This window comes from Oryzias melastigma, linkage group LG5, assembly GCF_002922805.2.
Source record: "Oryzias melastigma strain HK-1 linkage group LG5, ASM292280v2, whole genome shotgun sequence".
NCBI classification, from domain to species: Eukaryota; Metazoa; Chordata; class Actinopteri; order Beloniformes; family Adrianichthyidae; genus Oryzias; species Oryzias melastigma.
This window is the reverse complement of record NC_050516.1, coordinates 26,635,202-26,650,835: the sequence shown is the minus strand read 5'-3', so window position 1 is coordinate 26,650,835 and position 15,634 is coordinate 26,635,202. Positions and strand designations below refer to the sequence as shown.

Below are 15,634 nucleotides of genomic sequence, written 5' to 3'. Positions count from 1 at the left end.
AAATCACATGATGTAGAATTTTAAAAAAGACTTTTAGTAACAGAAATATTAACATGTTTGTAATGTATATTTGCAATAATAGAAGAAAGCAACCAAGGTATTTAAAATTAAGCCTTCAATTACATAATAACACCACCTTTTATGTGTCCTAAAATCATTACATCAGAGTTCAGAGACTAATTATCCATTTTCCTGATCACTGACTGGCAGTGTTATTTATTAAAAATCAGCCCACATCCAACTAACTTATTTAACTTATTATTTTTTTTGTCCTGTCTGACCACCATAGTTCTTAGTATTAAAAAAAAAAAGAAAAGAAAAAGAAAATCTGCAGCACGTTCTAAACGCACCAGCTGCATTTGTTTCTAGTAAAATGTGTTGGGGTCAGAGGTCAGGGATGCGGGGTCACAACAGTTGAGGATCATTATATTGGAAACAGAGACCCTTTCCTCTGCTATTTATAACACATTTGAACACCAAAATAAAGCTGAAGAGAAAAAACAGCTCCCAGATCTGCATGATCCTTCTGCTAAAGTGATTGATTATCTCAGCAGCATATGACAGAGCCTCCGTCCAGAGTTCTGATGAGAAAAAGGCTAAAGAAATTAAATTATTTGACTTAAGACTGTTAAGACACAATCAAACTATAAAAGGGAAAGCTGCACCGGCCCCATCCTCAACAGGACAGAAAGAGAAACATTTAAGTTTGTTCCAAAATCAATATCCAATGAAAACAGAAGAATACTGAACAATTCTGTTTTAAAACATTCTTAAATTATGTTGTTTTGTAATTTTTTGATAATATTTAACATTATTAAGAATATATAAAAAAAATACTTTTGTTTTGTCTCTTTTATTTTCCTGATTATATTCCTGATCAGTTGAAACAATTGATATTTTGTAAAAATAAAATAAAAAAACAGGAAATGAGGGGAGATGAGACTTCATAGATGCTTTTTCACAAGTTGAAGAGGCCGCTCCATGTGTTTATGGAAATTAAATATTTGGAAATGATCATTAATCATAGGTAAACTGCTTTACTGTTTGTTTGTTTCTTTGTCTTAATAGAAAATATGATGGAAGGAAACACTGATTTTTAAGAAAAGTGTCATGAACGTCAGCAAAAGGGATGAAACAATATTTTGCAAAATGTCTGCAGGTGTGAAAAGGTGTGGTCAGGTGTTATTAAAGCAGGAGCTTAATAGGGAGGAAGGAAACTTCTTATATTTCTGAAAGTTTAGTTTAAAAAATGTCTTAAATGAAATTCACTCAGACTCAGAAAATTTAAACTGTGTTTTTTTTCTATTAGGACTGAAGAAAGTCCTACAAAAAGTCAAAAACTGAAATGTAATAAACTGAAGTTTGTTGATTAAGAAATGTTAAAACTGACAATATTGATTAATATTGACTAAAATAAATTGTATAGGATCTTTACCAAATTAAATGACAGTTAATTAAAGTTGTGTTGTCATTTTTATGTTAAAAAAATTAAGCTATATGACAAACTGTTTGGAAATAGAAGTCATTGTCATTGACAACACTAACAGAAACATTTCTACAAGGGTTTTTACCAGAGCTGTCCAACCTTCAACACTTAAAGAACCATTGGAGGGGATTTCTTACTGAACAAAGTCTGACTTCACCCTTTAGACAAATAAAGACAATATTGTTACTATTATCAAATATATAAATTAATTGATGCTTTTTGCCATACATAAAACATACACATAAAGAGAAAATACTATCACTAAATACTATTACGTTCAACAGTCATTTCTGTTTATGACTTCCTTTCAAAATAAAAGACACCTTGTGTTACATAGGATCATCTCAATCCAGCAAATGTAGAAGTACGTGATTAAACAGTGATTATTTATTGCAAAAAAACAAAATTAAAATCAGAGAAAATGATTTGACTTTTAGTTGTTTTTTTTGTTGTTGTTGTTTTTTTTCCATTAGGCACACTTAATATCCTTGAATTAATTCAAAAATAGAAGGTCTGCTGAATAATCTGGTGTACCTTAATTCTGGTTGTGTTTTTATTCTTCATTAACCAGCGAGCCACAATGAAACATTTCTCTTCAACCATTGACTGTAAAAAAATATTAACATATAAAATGACAGAGAAATAACTGTCTGTTTCTCCATGTAAGTCAATGGGACTTTGGCCTTTTTGCAACCCAGCGTTACTTCCTATTTGGAACATGGAAGTAAGGCGGTTTGCTCAGTCCAGTTCTTATATACAGTCAATGTCTTCAACACAATTATTGGGTTTTTCATATTGGGATACATTTTCAGTTTGCTATGCTAATTTGGAGAGTTATTGTGGTTTCATTTCAACGATATTTAAGTTGTTTTCCTGAATGTTTTAGTTTTCCTGACCCAGAAAAAAGTTAGCACAAAAACAATCCAACTTTGAAACAAGTTCAGAAGCAACTACAAATCTTAAAGTTAGTTTCAGTGCTTTTATTAATGGTACAAAATAATAATAATAATAATAATAATAATTATAGCTAGCTGTGCCCAATTTTGTATGTTTAAAAGTTGATGTTGAAAAGCTCAGGAACTCAACTAATGTCATGCAGATCCTCCAGAGCAGCAACTCACTCTACTGTTCATTACAAATTAATATTTTTAAAAGTAAAAAATGTGGGAAAACATTCTTGCATTATATCCATGATGAAGAAATGCGATTTAATATAAACGCTTCTGCGCACAAATGACCCTTTTTTGCGTCGGGACGGAATTCTGGAGCAAATATTTATAAAGCCGAGGAGGACGGGGGATGGAGAGACTGATGGGGAGGGAGGGGGGAGTTCCAGTCGTGCTGGGCGCATTTCAGCACGTGTGGAAAGGAGTGGTCTGGGGCCGGGATAATGAAACCTGGAAGACAGAATGGGAGGGAAATGGGGCTCAGATTTCAACCTGACAGGGGGGCAAAAGGGGCCGGGCTGATATTTAGGAATAAACGAAGATTCATTGAAGGCAACGGCCACATAAAGCCAAAGCGTCTGGCCCCAAGCGGTCGGTGCTGAGTGTCTGCTGCAGGTCCGGGTCCTGCCGCTGGATTCTCCCCCATTGGTTCCTTGGGAAGTGTGAATGTCCAATGATCCGGCTTTTGTAAAAGGGGACAAAAAGCACTAAACCCCGAGAGAAGCCTCTTCTGCTGCCCTCGCACCCTTCTTTCTCCCATAAGGACCGTGCATGTCTAATATTTAGACATGATTAGTTTTTTGGATTCCAGGACTGTGCTGCTACTTGCAGCAACCCAACTTTGTTTATTAGCCGTTGTGAGATGTCAACTGGATGGAAAGCGTAAGTGAGCGTTTTATTTCTCTGATGGAAAAAGTTGAATTCAAGGTGAAGAGCGTTTCTCCTTCTGTGCCAGTCTTTACTCCAAAATATACTTTTTTACGCACAGATTCTGAACCATAATTTTAATTGAAGGTGATTTGTTCATCCTTAGCGAACTTTTACGCACAGAATCTTGATTTTGTTGTAGAATTTAAGGTGGTTTGTTTATCCTTAATTACTTTTACGCACAGAATCTTGATTTTTTGTTGTAGAATTTAAGGTGGTTTGTTTATCCTTAATGCACTTTTACGCACAGAATCTTGATTTTGTTTTTGTAGAATTTAAGGTGGTTTGTTCATCCTCAACGCATTTTTACGCACAAAATCTGAACTTTGGTTTGGATTATAAGGTGGTTTGTTCATCCTTAATGCACTTTTACGCACAGAATCTTGACTTTGATTTGGAATTTTAAGGTTGTTTGTTCATCCTTAAACCACTTTGACGCACAAAGTCTACTGATATTTGGATGCTGCTCCTTTCAAAAACTTTTATAGGTGATGACACCTTAGGAGTTTATATATGTAAGGTAAATATTAAATTTAGGGCATGGAAAAAATGAGGGTGAAGTTATATAATCCATGATTTTGGGCCAGTTTTGCGACACATTTCTTCTTTTCTTGCTAAAGTTGAGCTGTCTGACACCTGTGGATGCTTTGGGAGCCTTGGCAGACTCCTCTTTTGAATGCAGATTCATTTTATATGGGAAAGGGGGGGAGGGGATGCGCAAAAAGTGAAAGGTGGTCAGGCTCAAGGGTCTTTGGTGAAAACTGTTCACATTCCATTGCTGTCAGAGGGCATTCAGACAAATCCTGGCTTGCTGAGGCAAAAATGTGGATCACTAACCAAAGTATTCTTGAACTAAACTTTCAAATTAAAAGCTATTTTTGGCTAGAACTTTTTTTTTCTAGACTGCATAACTTTTGGTTATTCTTTGTGCACCTGTAAAGAGCTGTCCATCATTATTTAGCGTTTCAAGAGACACTAAAAATGCCAGAGGAGGCCAGAAGTAATGTTCCAAATGATTAAAGCATTTCCATCTGCTTTGGAGATTAGTACTGTGTGACAGTCAGCCCACAGAGACAGAGCCAGAGGAAGGGATGGGAATGGAAAAAATATGGGACAAAGACTTTATTACTATCATTTGAAGAAGCAAAGTATTTCCTCTTAACAAATCAAGCTTATTTAGCTTTCAAAGCAAAGAGAATCTTTTTTTTTGTAGAGGTGAAAAGGGAGAGAAATAGTTGTGTCAAAGCAATTTGGAGTTTCAAGTTACCCCTTCAGACACAAAGAGTTATTGGATAAAATTCAGAAGCCTTTTTTCTTTTGGAGGGGAGTTCAGTCTTTGAAAAGTAAAGAGGTATGACTGTAACCTCAGCACAGACTCTTCACTGTCCTCCAATAAACCTCAGCTGAAAGTTTAAGTTTAGAAGCTCTACTGAACCGTAAAAGTATCAGAAAGTAGAAAAAATAAGTATTACAGCTGGCAAGAGAGAGTAAAGTAAGATTAGATCAAATTCTAGCTTCTCTTAAGCACATCTGGGTTACTTTTGTGAGTTTATAAGACAGTTTTGTTTACTCCTCTGACTCCAGCACCACAGACAGCAGACTAACAAATTATCTGCTATGATGAAAAGTCTCTACTGTATTAGTCAGTGACTTGATGGAAGTCCATAACGTCCACTATCAGGATCACACCTCAGCCAATGGAAAAACTGTTATATCCCTTTGATAGTACATCCAGGCCTGTAAAACCTAACATCAAAACCGCCAGGTATGCGCACAAAAGCGTACTGCTTTTTTTTTCTCTTGAACGTGTTTCAACTGGCATCCCACACAGCTGTGGGCTCCAGATGGGGTTTAAAATGCACCCCATGTTTATACAAGGTAACAGTTTGTGAATTGTCTACTCAGACCTGCTTCCAGAAAGGGACCATTCATTGCCGCTGAGGTCCGTTGGGTTACCTAGACCTGAAGTCGGAGCAAAAGTAAATAGCTAGTGCCACTGCCACCCTCTGCTTTCCCCCGTCTCTGCAGCCCATATACCCTTAGGCCCGTTTATGAGGCATGAACTACTCTCACCTGTCGGCTCCGGTTCACCACCTCCAATCAGAGCATTTCTTTCAGCAGGTGCTGACAGTCTCTGCCAGACTGGAAAATAAACTCCAGCGCTGACAGTAATCTTTATCTCTTGCATTTTTCACATGAGATATTATTTAGATCACCTTCTGCTTCTTTTGTGAGCTGTGATCCAATAAAAAAAAAGATTTACTGAATGCAAAGTCTGTCCATTCTGTACTAAATTAGAGTTCCTCCCACAATGTAAACTTGCCCCATATTTAACTTGTGGAGCAATTCAAGCACATGGACTGAAGTTTCTGCAGCTTTTTAGAGGCTTATTCAGCACCAATCCGACTCTGCTGTCCTACACTGCCACCATGTGGTCAATTAAGATACTGCATGCAAGAATTCAGGAAAAATAAATTATTTTAGTCATAAAATGAGCAAATTATTTAAAATATTATTGAGGTTTTTAGTAAGTTGATGACTTCAATGCAAATGTTAATGTGAATTATTGTCATTTATCTCAGGGATTGTTGGATATTTGTGTAGACATCTTGTTTGTTAATTATGTGTTAACTTGATAACTTGTTAATTGAGAAATGCATTATCAAGCTCTTTTAAAAGTCTTCATATTCAGATTTCCTGATTGGAACAATTCTCTCTTTAGGAGATACTGGCCTGCTCATGGGTCAATAAGGAGCTTATATTAACAAAAATTCAGAAAACTATCAAAATAATTTAAAATAGCGTAGCTTTTTTTTATTAAGATTATTTCTCTAGAGTTCTAATGTGAAGTTCTGCATATTCTATGAGCAAAAATATCTGTTTTGTTTTCATTCCTCTATGATAAATGACTGTTGTGACACAGTAAATGCAACAATGTCAAATTATATGTGACGGATGTGTTTCTCTTTTGATGTTTAATCTCCTTTTTCCTCCCTAACTCTCTGGACCGGTGGGTGTCCATCACTGGGACCTCACACACACAGAGGATGATGACTTTAGCTGTGTTCAAGATGGACAGCGTTACAATGACAAGGATATATGGAAACCAGAGCCTTGTCGCATCTGCGTGTGTGACTCTGGATCCCTCCTGTGCGATGATATTACCTGCGAGGAGCTAAAAGACTGCCCCAAACCGGAAATCCCATTCGGAGAGTGTTGCCCCATCTGCCCCTCTGACGAGCCTACGCGCCCTGGTTGTAATTTATTTATCTCACACCTATCATAAATAAATTATTGCTTTTATCATGTTGTTTTTTGGGGGACAAGAAATTGCAAAAATGTTCTTCCAGGAAGTAATTTCAATTAGTGCTGCCACAAACAATTACTTTAATAGTCGACTAATCACTGATTATTAATTTTCGATTAGTCGACTAATTGGGTCATGCGCAAACTGAATGTAAAGAACACATCTTAACCATCATTAGCTTTAAACTAACTAATGCTAGTGTGAATGCTGTAAGCTGAATTTGGCTGCTGAAGATGCTGAAATTGATAGTTAAAAAAAGCTGAAGTTAATAGCTAAAATCACTGAAGTTGATAGCCCGATAAAATGTTAGCTAAATGCCAAAATAGCCTAAAAAAACTGAAAAAATCATAAGTTAGCCAAAACAGCTAGCATTCAGCTGAAATGTTAGCTGAACTCTAAAATAGCCTTAAAAAGGCCTAAATTTGCCCAAACAGCTTGCATGTAGCTGAAATATTAGCAAAATTCTTAAATAGCCTAAAAGACAAAAAAAGCCTAAGTTAGCCAAAACAGCTAGCATGTAGCTGAAATAATAGATTAACTCCAATATAGCCTTAAAAAAGCATAAATTGGCCAAAACAGCTAGCATTTAGCTGGAATATTAACTAAACCCCCAAAATGGCCTAAAAACAGAAAAAAAACTAAATTAGCCAAAACAGCTAGCATGTAGCTGAAATATTAGCTAAACTCCCAAACTAGCATAAAAACCTTAATCCAAAATAGTCCAAAAAACTACCATAATGCTATTATAACTTTCAACTTTACCACACTCCGACTCTATATAATATAAAGTAACGACTAATCGACTATTAAATTACTTGTCGACTATTTTAATAGTCGATTAGCCGACTAGTCGTGGCAGTACTAATTTCAATACAGTTTCTGTCCCTAAAGCAAACAAATGATTAAAAAAAACCTTGAGATCAGTGACACATCAGACAATATTTCACTGCAAAGAAGCCCTCACTGTTATTTTTCCATAGCACCTTGGGCCCATCTTGTTTGAATACTCTCTTCTTCCCTGAGTATCATGAAAACATGTGGGAGTCATTAAGGAAATACCTCAGTGAAGCACACACAGCCTCACATTTCTACTCTATATCCTCTCTGTGGATTTCTGCAGATCTGATGGCAGCGAAACTCGCCGCTGAAGGCTCGCATTATGCGAGAGAGGCAATTCACCACATTTGAAAAGCAACATGGCTTCTTAAAAAAGCACAGATGCCACAGATCTCCATTCTAGCTAGCTTGGAAAGATTTAACAGGCTGAGGAGCATCAGTGAAAACAGAGGTGTCACTGTTTTAAATGCATGCTTGTGTATTGACCTGTGAGGAAAAAATGCTTGAACTCGGAAAATCCTTAACACAATATATTTAAAATACTGTAAGTTTTTAATCGTTAACACAATCAACGTAATTCACTGGAATTACGTTAATCATGTTAACAATTAAAAAAAATGACAGTAAATCAAAGTACATGAACACTGGAGCTCCAGTGTTAAAGGGTTAAACTGGGTCACCCTGCAAAAACTGAACCTTAGGTAAGTAAAAGGATTCTTAATTCATGAAAAATTGTCTTATTTGCTGTCTTGCAAAAATAAAAAAAAATCATTAAATCAAGAATGTTTTTAGTATTAATATAATCTGAGTTTGAGGAAAAAATGCCTTAGTTACTTTAATTTTTCTGTTTTTTTAAAGAACATGTTTTTACATTTTTTGAAATTTTCAATTCTTTTTAAGTTTTTGGATAAAAATCATTCATCCACATATTTTTTCTAAGAATCTAAACAATAATAAAATGGTAAAAATATTAATTTCAAGACACAATATCTTCTTTAGAATTGCTCACAAATGCTCAAATTAATAAATTGGCATTGATAACCTAACATGGAGTCATGTTAGGCTCATTTAAGCTAATGCTTGTTGGATTTTATGCACTTGTTGTCAAAGAGTAATCAAGTCAATAAACTGTTGTCAAATCACCCCTACATAAATATGTTTACAATTGTGAAAATCTGTCTTTAAAAAGGCAAAAAATCTGCAAATGCAGCAAGAAAATTTTTCTGAAACTGATATTATTTTGCTTTGAAAATACTTTCTTGATAAGAATATTTTTTTTTGGCAAAACAGAAAATGAGACATTTTTTTCTTGAATCAACTTTATTAAAGATTGAGTTTTTGCAGTGATCCAACACATCCTGCAACCCTGAGGATTTCATGGTGCTGAAATGGATAACCTGCAGTTCCTCCTTTGATTTTAGTTGTTTCTTCCTCACAGCATCTGCTTCACTTTGAGCTGCTTGTGTGCGACAGTGGGTCAACCAGCACTTATTCAGTCCAAATGGGCTCTTCCTGCACAAATGTTAAGCTTTGGTGGCGGTCTTTGGAATTCTTAATTACGGGGGGAAATACAGCCTGTTTAGTTTCATGGAAATGGTAGTACACATGTGTGTTGTTTCTTAGGTATCTCTAACTCTTGTGTTTTGTCTCTATCACCCTAATACCAGGAGTACCTGGAATTAAGGTGAGGCTTTTTTATATATATCCTAAACCTCTCTGTCTGTGTGTGAGTTTGTGTCTGCACCAACAATTACAAGTGTGTCTGCTGCAGAGTCCTGTAGTTTCTGGATTTAGAAGTGTCTTTGATATGAAGGAGATCTGACAGGTGGATTAAAGCAGTTTCCTGTTCACACTCTGTCCCATGGTTTTGGGTTTAACCCCTTAATGCCTAAAGTTAAGAAAAACAAAATCCCTTATGTTTTTGCTTTAAAGTACATGATAAATTAAGGATTTTTTTGAGCCAAAGTGGCTTGATGGATGGAATAAAGCTACATTGTAGGTGATACTTTCAAGATTTAGAGGTTTTCTGATCAGTTTTCAACCCTAAAGTCAAAGGGTTTCTCTGGAGTTAATTTTTAAACTGTGCACACAAAGGGGTTGACAGGCTTTAATACGTCTTTGCTTTTCCTCTTTAGGGCCAGAAGGGTGAACCTGGTGACATTACAGATGTAAGTTGACACCACAAACATTTAATTACAACAAAAAAAACCCTTACTGTCCAACCGTGTTTGGTAATGTGTCTACAAAGTCTTTCGCTCATTGCATAATATTGCATTGTATGGTGATGAAAGGTAAGGTATAGTATCTGGTAAATTATCACACACTATGATATAATGCTTTAATATACTAAAGGATATGATAATAATATTTACTTTTGATTATTTTCAGGAAATTATTCCCTTTTTAACAATATCCATCTAAAACCCCCAAACTACGGCCCGCGGGCCGGATCTGGCTCTCCTCCACATTTTTGCCCAGCCCCCCAAACACTATATAATTTTTTTTTCTCAATCTGGCCGATTTAGACCCACATAGAATGTGAGTTTTTATTCCACCCTTCTGGAGACTGAACTATAACGGGAGAGAATTGGTTTAATTTTAAAAATATTTTTGTATAATTATTTTTTTTTTTTTTTTGTGAAGATTACATGAATTAGGTATTCAAAATTTGGCTATGTGCGACCAAAATTGTTGACGTTTAGCGATTTATTACACTTTTTCTCTGAAAGGAAGACAAGAGAGGTGTCAGTCCAGAAATCAGATTTTACTCGGACAAGGAGAACAGACACAGAATGTTGAAACCATCTCCAGTCCTCTCTGAAGCTCTTGGTCCAGTAACGTTTGGGGCATCCCTAGTTACCTTTACGTTTGCGGCTATAAGGGGGGTGAGGAAAAGAAACAGCCGCAAACTGGTTCTACTATCATTAATGTCCAATAAGTCGTTGCCAGTCCCTTCAAGTATCAGCATTATATCAACTTCCACACAGCCTTCAGCTTAGGGCGGCTCCAACCCTCTTGATACCAGTTCATCATGACCTCAACCAAGAAGATTTTGAAAGAGAGGTTCAAATCACTTAAAGCAGATATTTGATAAATGTATGTACAGCCCTAACACCTACAAACGGACCCTGGCCCGACATCAGAGAAGAAAACACTTATGTGACCCTCACAAGAAAAAGTTTGGGGACTCCTGCTCTAAAGCACAGGTGCATTAAATACATAAAAACTCTTTTTGTGTTAATATATATAAATGAATGCCCCCCAAAAAATCTTCAAACAACAGAACAGTTTATAGGCTACATAAAAAACAAGCACTTCTAGGAAAGAAGCTTGTTGATCGACAAGACTCCTCACCAGCTCTGCATACAGTAGATCCTCCCAGGACATCAGAGAGTAAACTCCTGCTGCTGTGGCTGCAGACCGCACCTGGAAACACTTTTTCCCCTCCAAGAAAGAACAAGTTTGTGGCAGGAAATAAGAGGCTATTGTTTACTGTATGTTTCTCGTAATGCTTTGAGATTAGCAGCTAGCAAGTGGTTTTGATGAGAGAAAAAGATAAAGCCCCCTTGTGTTTAAATGTCTCGTATACACACATGCAGAAATAAAAGCAAATATATTTATTCTGTTCTTTACTTTTCTGCAGGTTGTAGGACCAAGAGGACCATCTGGCCCAATGGTATGTTATTATTATTATTGTTATTATTAATTCCCTTCCTGGCTTCTCCTAAAGGCCACTGTACTATAAAGTACACAGCTTGCAGTTTGTAAAGTTTAGACCGTTTCAATGTCATCCAGAGGGCCAAACACGTGCTTTTAATTTACAGTAATTATAAAAAGAACTTGATTTTTTTAGTGCCTATTTTTAGATTGAATACCTGGAGCTGGTGTCATTGTCTCCTTCTCCTGCTCATCCAGGGCCCACCAGGAGAGCAAGGCCCCCGCGGACCAAGAGGAGACAAAGGAGAGAAGGTTCGTTTCTCAAAAAAAAAAAATGCCACCTCTCATCCCTTAAGTGGAATTTTCTCCCACTGAACCCCTGAAAATCTGAAGTCACCCTCAGCTCCGATTACATGTACAGTATGTGGGATTGAATGCAGTAGCTGTGTGTCCTGCAGGGGCGGGGGTTGAAGAGGGGGGATATCACTGCACAGATTTGAAGAATGGCAGTCTTTCACCAGCCAACTCGGGGTAGCTAATCACGTGGTGCTGCCATTAGACTGTGTGGTCTGGGTTGTTTAACAGATGTGAGCCTGTCGGAGACTCATAATGTAAACCTTGGCTCCTTTCAGAGGCCTGACAATCAGTCAGTGTGGGAAAGCAGCGTTACAGCGCTCGCAAGCCTTTGATCGCCTCATTAATGTTACATTACGGATGCGATAATGACTGCAGGCGTGGAGTTATGTCATGTAGCTGTCGTGTTTATGCAGATTCGAACACAAGGTGGGTTTAGCTTTGGCTAATAGCAGAATTTCCCATCTCAAGGACAGGTTTTGTTCTGGGTTTGCTGGTGGGGTGAGTTGTCACTGCATGCACTGTGGTATGCAAGGTCGTCTGATGAAGCACAATGAATCATCAGCATACGCTTTAACCTGTGAGGGCAAGTGTTTACTATTCTTTGCATTGGTTTTCAGTGAGAATGATAGTTTTCTCTATAAGGACTCTGCAACAATTTCATTAACTGTGAATGACAGGCTGCTATTCTAAGTTACAAAAAAAGCAGATCAGATAAAGTCAAGTTCCATCATGTTAGACTGTCAGTTTGGTTTGAAGATAGTTTTCTGCTGACAGACATAGCATACTCTGTTACAAAAGTGTTTTTTCTGCTATAAGTATTTATCTGAACTGCTCTTAATCTCAAAGTGGTTGCAATTAATAAAGTTTTAGGGTATTTTTTCTATCCACAAAGCAACACTCATTTATGTTGCATTGTAATTTATTCTTTTAATAAGTGTTCCTTTTTCAATGTGGATTTGCAGAACTATTTTAACTAGGTACATATAGCATTACCAGCAATAATGCTAGTGTGAATGCTGTAAGCTGAATGTAGCTGCTAAAGATCCTAGAGCTGATACCTAAAAATGCTGAAACTGATAGCTAAATATGCTAAAGCTGAAATATTAGTTAAATGCCAATTTAGCAAAAAAAAAAAACCTTTAAAATGTCTAATTTTTCCGAAACAGCTAGCATAGTGCTAAAATATTACCTTATCTCCAAATTTGCCAAAAGAACTTGAAACAGGTCTATTTGTCACAAAACAGCTAGCATGATGCTAACATATGAGCTAAACTCCAAATACGCCTAAGGAAGTTGAAAAGTTATATTTTAGCCATAACAAAGCTAGTAGAATGCTAAAATATTAGCAAAACTCAAAATTAGCCTTAAAATAACCCTGAAAAAATGTCTAACCTAGTCAATAACAGCTAGCCTGTAAAATAAAAACTGGGGCATATTTTGCTCAATATTTCAAAAACTATAAACTTTATGAATACCAAAAATACAATCAGTAATGTCCTGAACGAGTTGAACATTTTGATACCAAGATTGCTGAAATTGCTGGAAGTGTGATTGAGTTTTAACATGCCAAAAATGTACACAAAAGAGCAGGAGAACCACTATAGTGTGAATACTTACTAAACATTCACACCATGAAAATAGAATAAGTATAATAATATATAAATATAATAATTTCAACTGCTTAATAAAAATTCTGAATTGTTTATGTTCTCTTATATTTTAGGGGAGTCCTGGTCCACGGGGCAGAGACGGCGAGCCTGGCACCCCTGGAAACCCTGGACCCCCTGGACCTCCAGGACCAAACGGACCCCCTGGCCTTGGTGGAGTAAGTGTCTCAAAAATGAAGTTGAAACCTTAAATTTTAGGGGAAAATTTGGACGAGAGTGGATGGAGAAACGACAGTGAAACTAAATGACATCTCATGTTTTGATGGAGTAGTGGGAGGGAAGAAGGTGGTGTGGTACAGATGAAGGAGATGAGGGTCTGTTTCTTGGTGGAATGCAGAGTCTTTGTGAAAACTTTGTTTGTTCTCCATAATTTACATGGTGCACTTTGCTGCTAAAAGGAAGCTTCTTGTGTTTGCCAAAATGAAGCAGCGAGTCTCAGCTCAGGGTCAAAATGTTTGGTGCCAAAGTAAATCCATATTTGCTGTTTTCGACTTTTATTGAAGTTAATTTCCTGTTGCAGATAAATGACATAAATCACAATAGTGATGGTCCTCTCACGCACATATATACTTGTCTTTCACATACATATATATTTTTTTAAATATGATGCGAAAGAGAGTATATATGAATGTGAATGGTTCAGAATAAATAATGTCTTGTACGGCCCCTCATACCATCCTGTGTTTTCCAGAACTTCGCTGCTCAGATGGCGGGCGGTTTTGATGAGAAAGCTGGCTCTGCGCAAATGGGTGTGATGCAAGGACCAATGGTGAGGAATCCATGACTGTTGATACATAAAGTGAAACTTCAGTCTTTAAATGTTCTTTACAGCAATTGTCAAAAGTCAGAATCTGCTTCACCATCATTTTAATTTGAGAATCTTTGGATTTAAACCCTTCACGGAATAAAGGAATCAGAAATAAACAGATTTTTTTCCAAAAAAATCCAGATTTGAAAACAAAGGTGAGCATTGTATTAATTAAAGGTGGAAATATAACACCAAGTATTTGGAAAAAAGAAAATTATTTTGGAGAAAACAGCCGTTCAATCACTCTCTTTGCTTTTCATTGCCTATAATGGAGCTAGCACTATGCTTGGGGGTTGATAAGAGCCACAAAGCAGCTTAACTGTGTTGCAGCCCAGAAGAAGTCTGAGACCCCTGGAGACGTAAAGGAGGACTGGGATTGATCAGATATCTACACTTAGCATCAGACTGTGCGGTTTTTCTCCCGCTGATGTTCCCACCACACGTCTGTCTGAGAGTTCACTACAATAGAAGCTCATTATCAACCCAGCTGGAGTTTATTTTGTATTTCCATGCTGCTGAGAGCTAAAAAGCACAACATATTTGATCATAAGTCTCCCTATAAACCCCCGAAACACCAACATGTGTCTTACATATACTTGAACAGAGCTCTTACTCAAATGCAGGCATATAGAGCCTCATTGATAAGCATCAACCACACTACGGTGGAGGCTGAAAGGTGACTTTCATGCACTTCTGAAGCCCACTGTGCCGGGGTGTCGTGTTTTTTCTGGCCGCGTTCTCTGAATTTTTAATGAAGATTTACAAAAACACGACTAGTGAAAGGGAGATGGTTTTGTCCAGTGGAATGTCTTTTTTTTTTTTTTAAAGGAACAACTTCACTTACACAAAGTCACTGGAGTCCCCCTTTCCTTTTTCACCTGATTTTATCAGGCTGTTCAAGAGGAGAATAGGCAGTAAGAGCTCGTCTTATCACTCCCACAGGCTGTAATTTTGTCTTGTTAAACACTGATCCATGACTTTGTGGTAAAAAACTAAAAGGACTTGTGTGAGTCCAGATAGAAGGCCTCACTGAGCAGATCAAGTTTCAGATGCTGGTGCAAAATATTCACCACAATCCAAAAACAGCAGTAGTTTCCCTACAAATTTGAGTTTAGAAGTTCATAGCATTTTGCTTTGCTAAATTGCCAAAGAAAGGAGTGGGTGCAAAAAATGGAGTGAAAAGAAGGACTGGGAGGAGAAAATGGTCTGAATGCCACTGAGGAATTTCAAACGAGTTATGGTTTTGACAAGTGGAGCTGTTGAGTATTATGTAGCTTCAGGGTAAAGCAGGTGATAGTTTTGTCTGCTTAGTAAAATGTTCCCTAAAATGCACCGAAATCAAACAACAATGTAAAGTCTTACTCTAATTTTTGATTGGTAAAAGAGCAAATCATCTATAATTATCTGAGATTGTTCCTCTGTGTTTCCCCCAGGGCCCCATGGGACCCAGAGGACCACCTGGCCCCACAGGATCACCTGTAAGTACCTGCTTGACTTCCCAAATAATGCACAGGCGGCTGCAGCTGCAAAAGAGATCCATTTACAACTCGTAGTTGAATCATATAATTGCAAAGTGCCCTTCTGTAGTGTTCACATTCCTCTTTGTCTACTGGCTGGTTCTTTTTTTTTTTTTTTTTTTTT

The 15,634-nt window shown here is 37.1% G+C and overlaps 1 protein-coding gene across 2 annotated transcripts in view; it reads left to right on the top strand.

The window, feature by feature from the left end:
* The first annotated feature begins 2,761 nt into the window (after window positions 1-2,761).
* Window positions 2,762-15,634, top strand: part of col2a1b (collagen, type II, alpha 1b) — a 50,031-nt gene continuing 37,158 nt past the window's right edge. Inside the window, exons 1-9 of one of the 2 annotated variants that reach the window (XM_024270235.2) lie at window positions 2,763-3,315; window positions 6,405-6,614; window positions 9,172-9,188; window positions 9,640-9,672; window positions 11,148-11,180; window positions 11,420-11,473; window positions 13,242-13,343; window positions 13,877-13,954; window positions 15,427-15,471. In XM_024270235.2, the coding sequence (XP_024126003.1) occupies window positions 3,222-3,315; window positions 6,405-6,614; window positions 9,172-9,188; window positions 9,640-9,672; window positions 11,148-11,180; window positions 11,420-11,473; window positions 13,242-13,343; window positions 13,877-13,954; window positions 15,427-15,471 (666 nt within the window). In that variant the 5' untranslated portion in view covers window positions 2,763-3,221. Of the gene's footprint in view, window positions 3,316-6,404; window positions 6,615-9,171; window positions 9,189-9,639; window positions 9,673-11,147; window positions 11,181-11,419; window positions 11,474-13,241; window positions 13,344-13,876; window positions 13,955-15,426; window positions 15,472-15,634 lie in introns of both variants that reach the window. The other variant, XM_024270236.2, reaches the window with a different exon arrangement.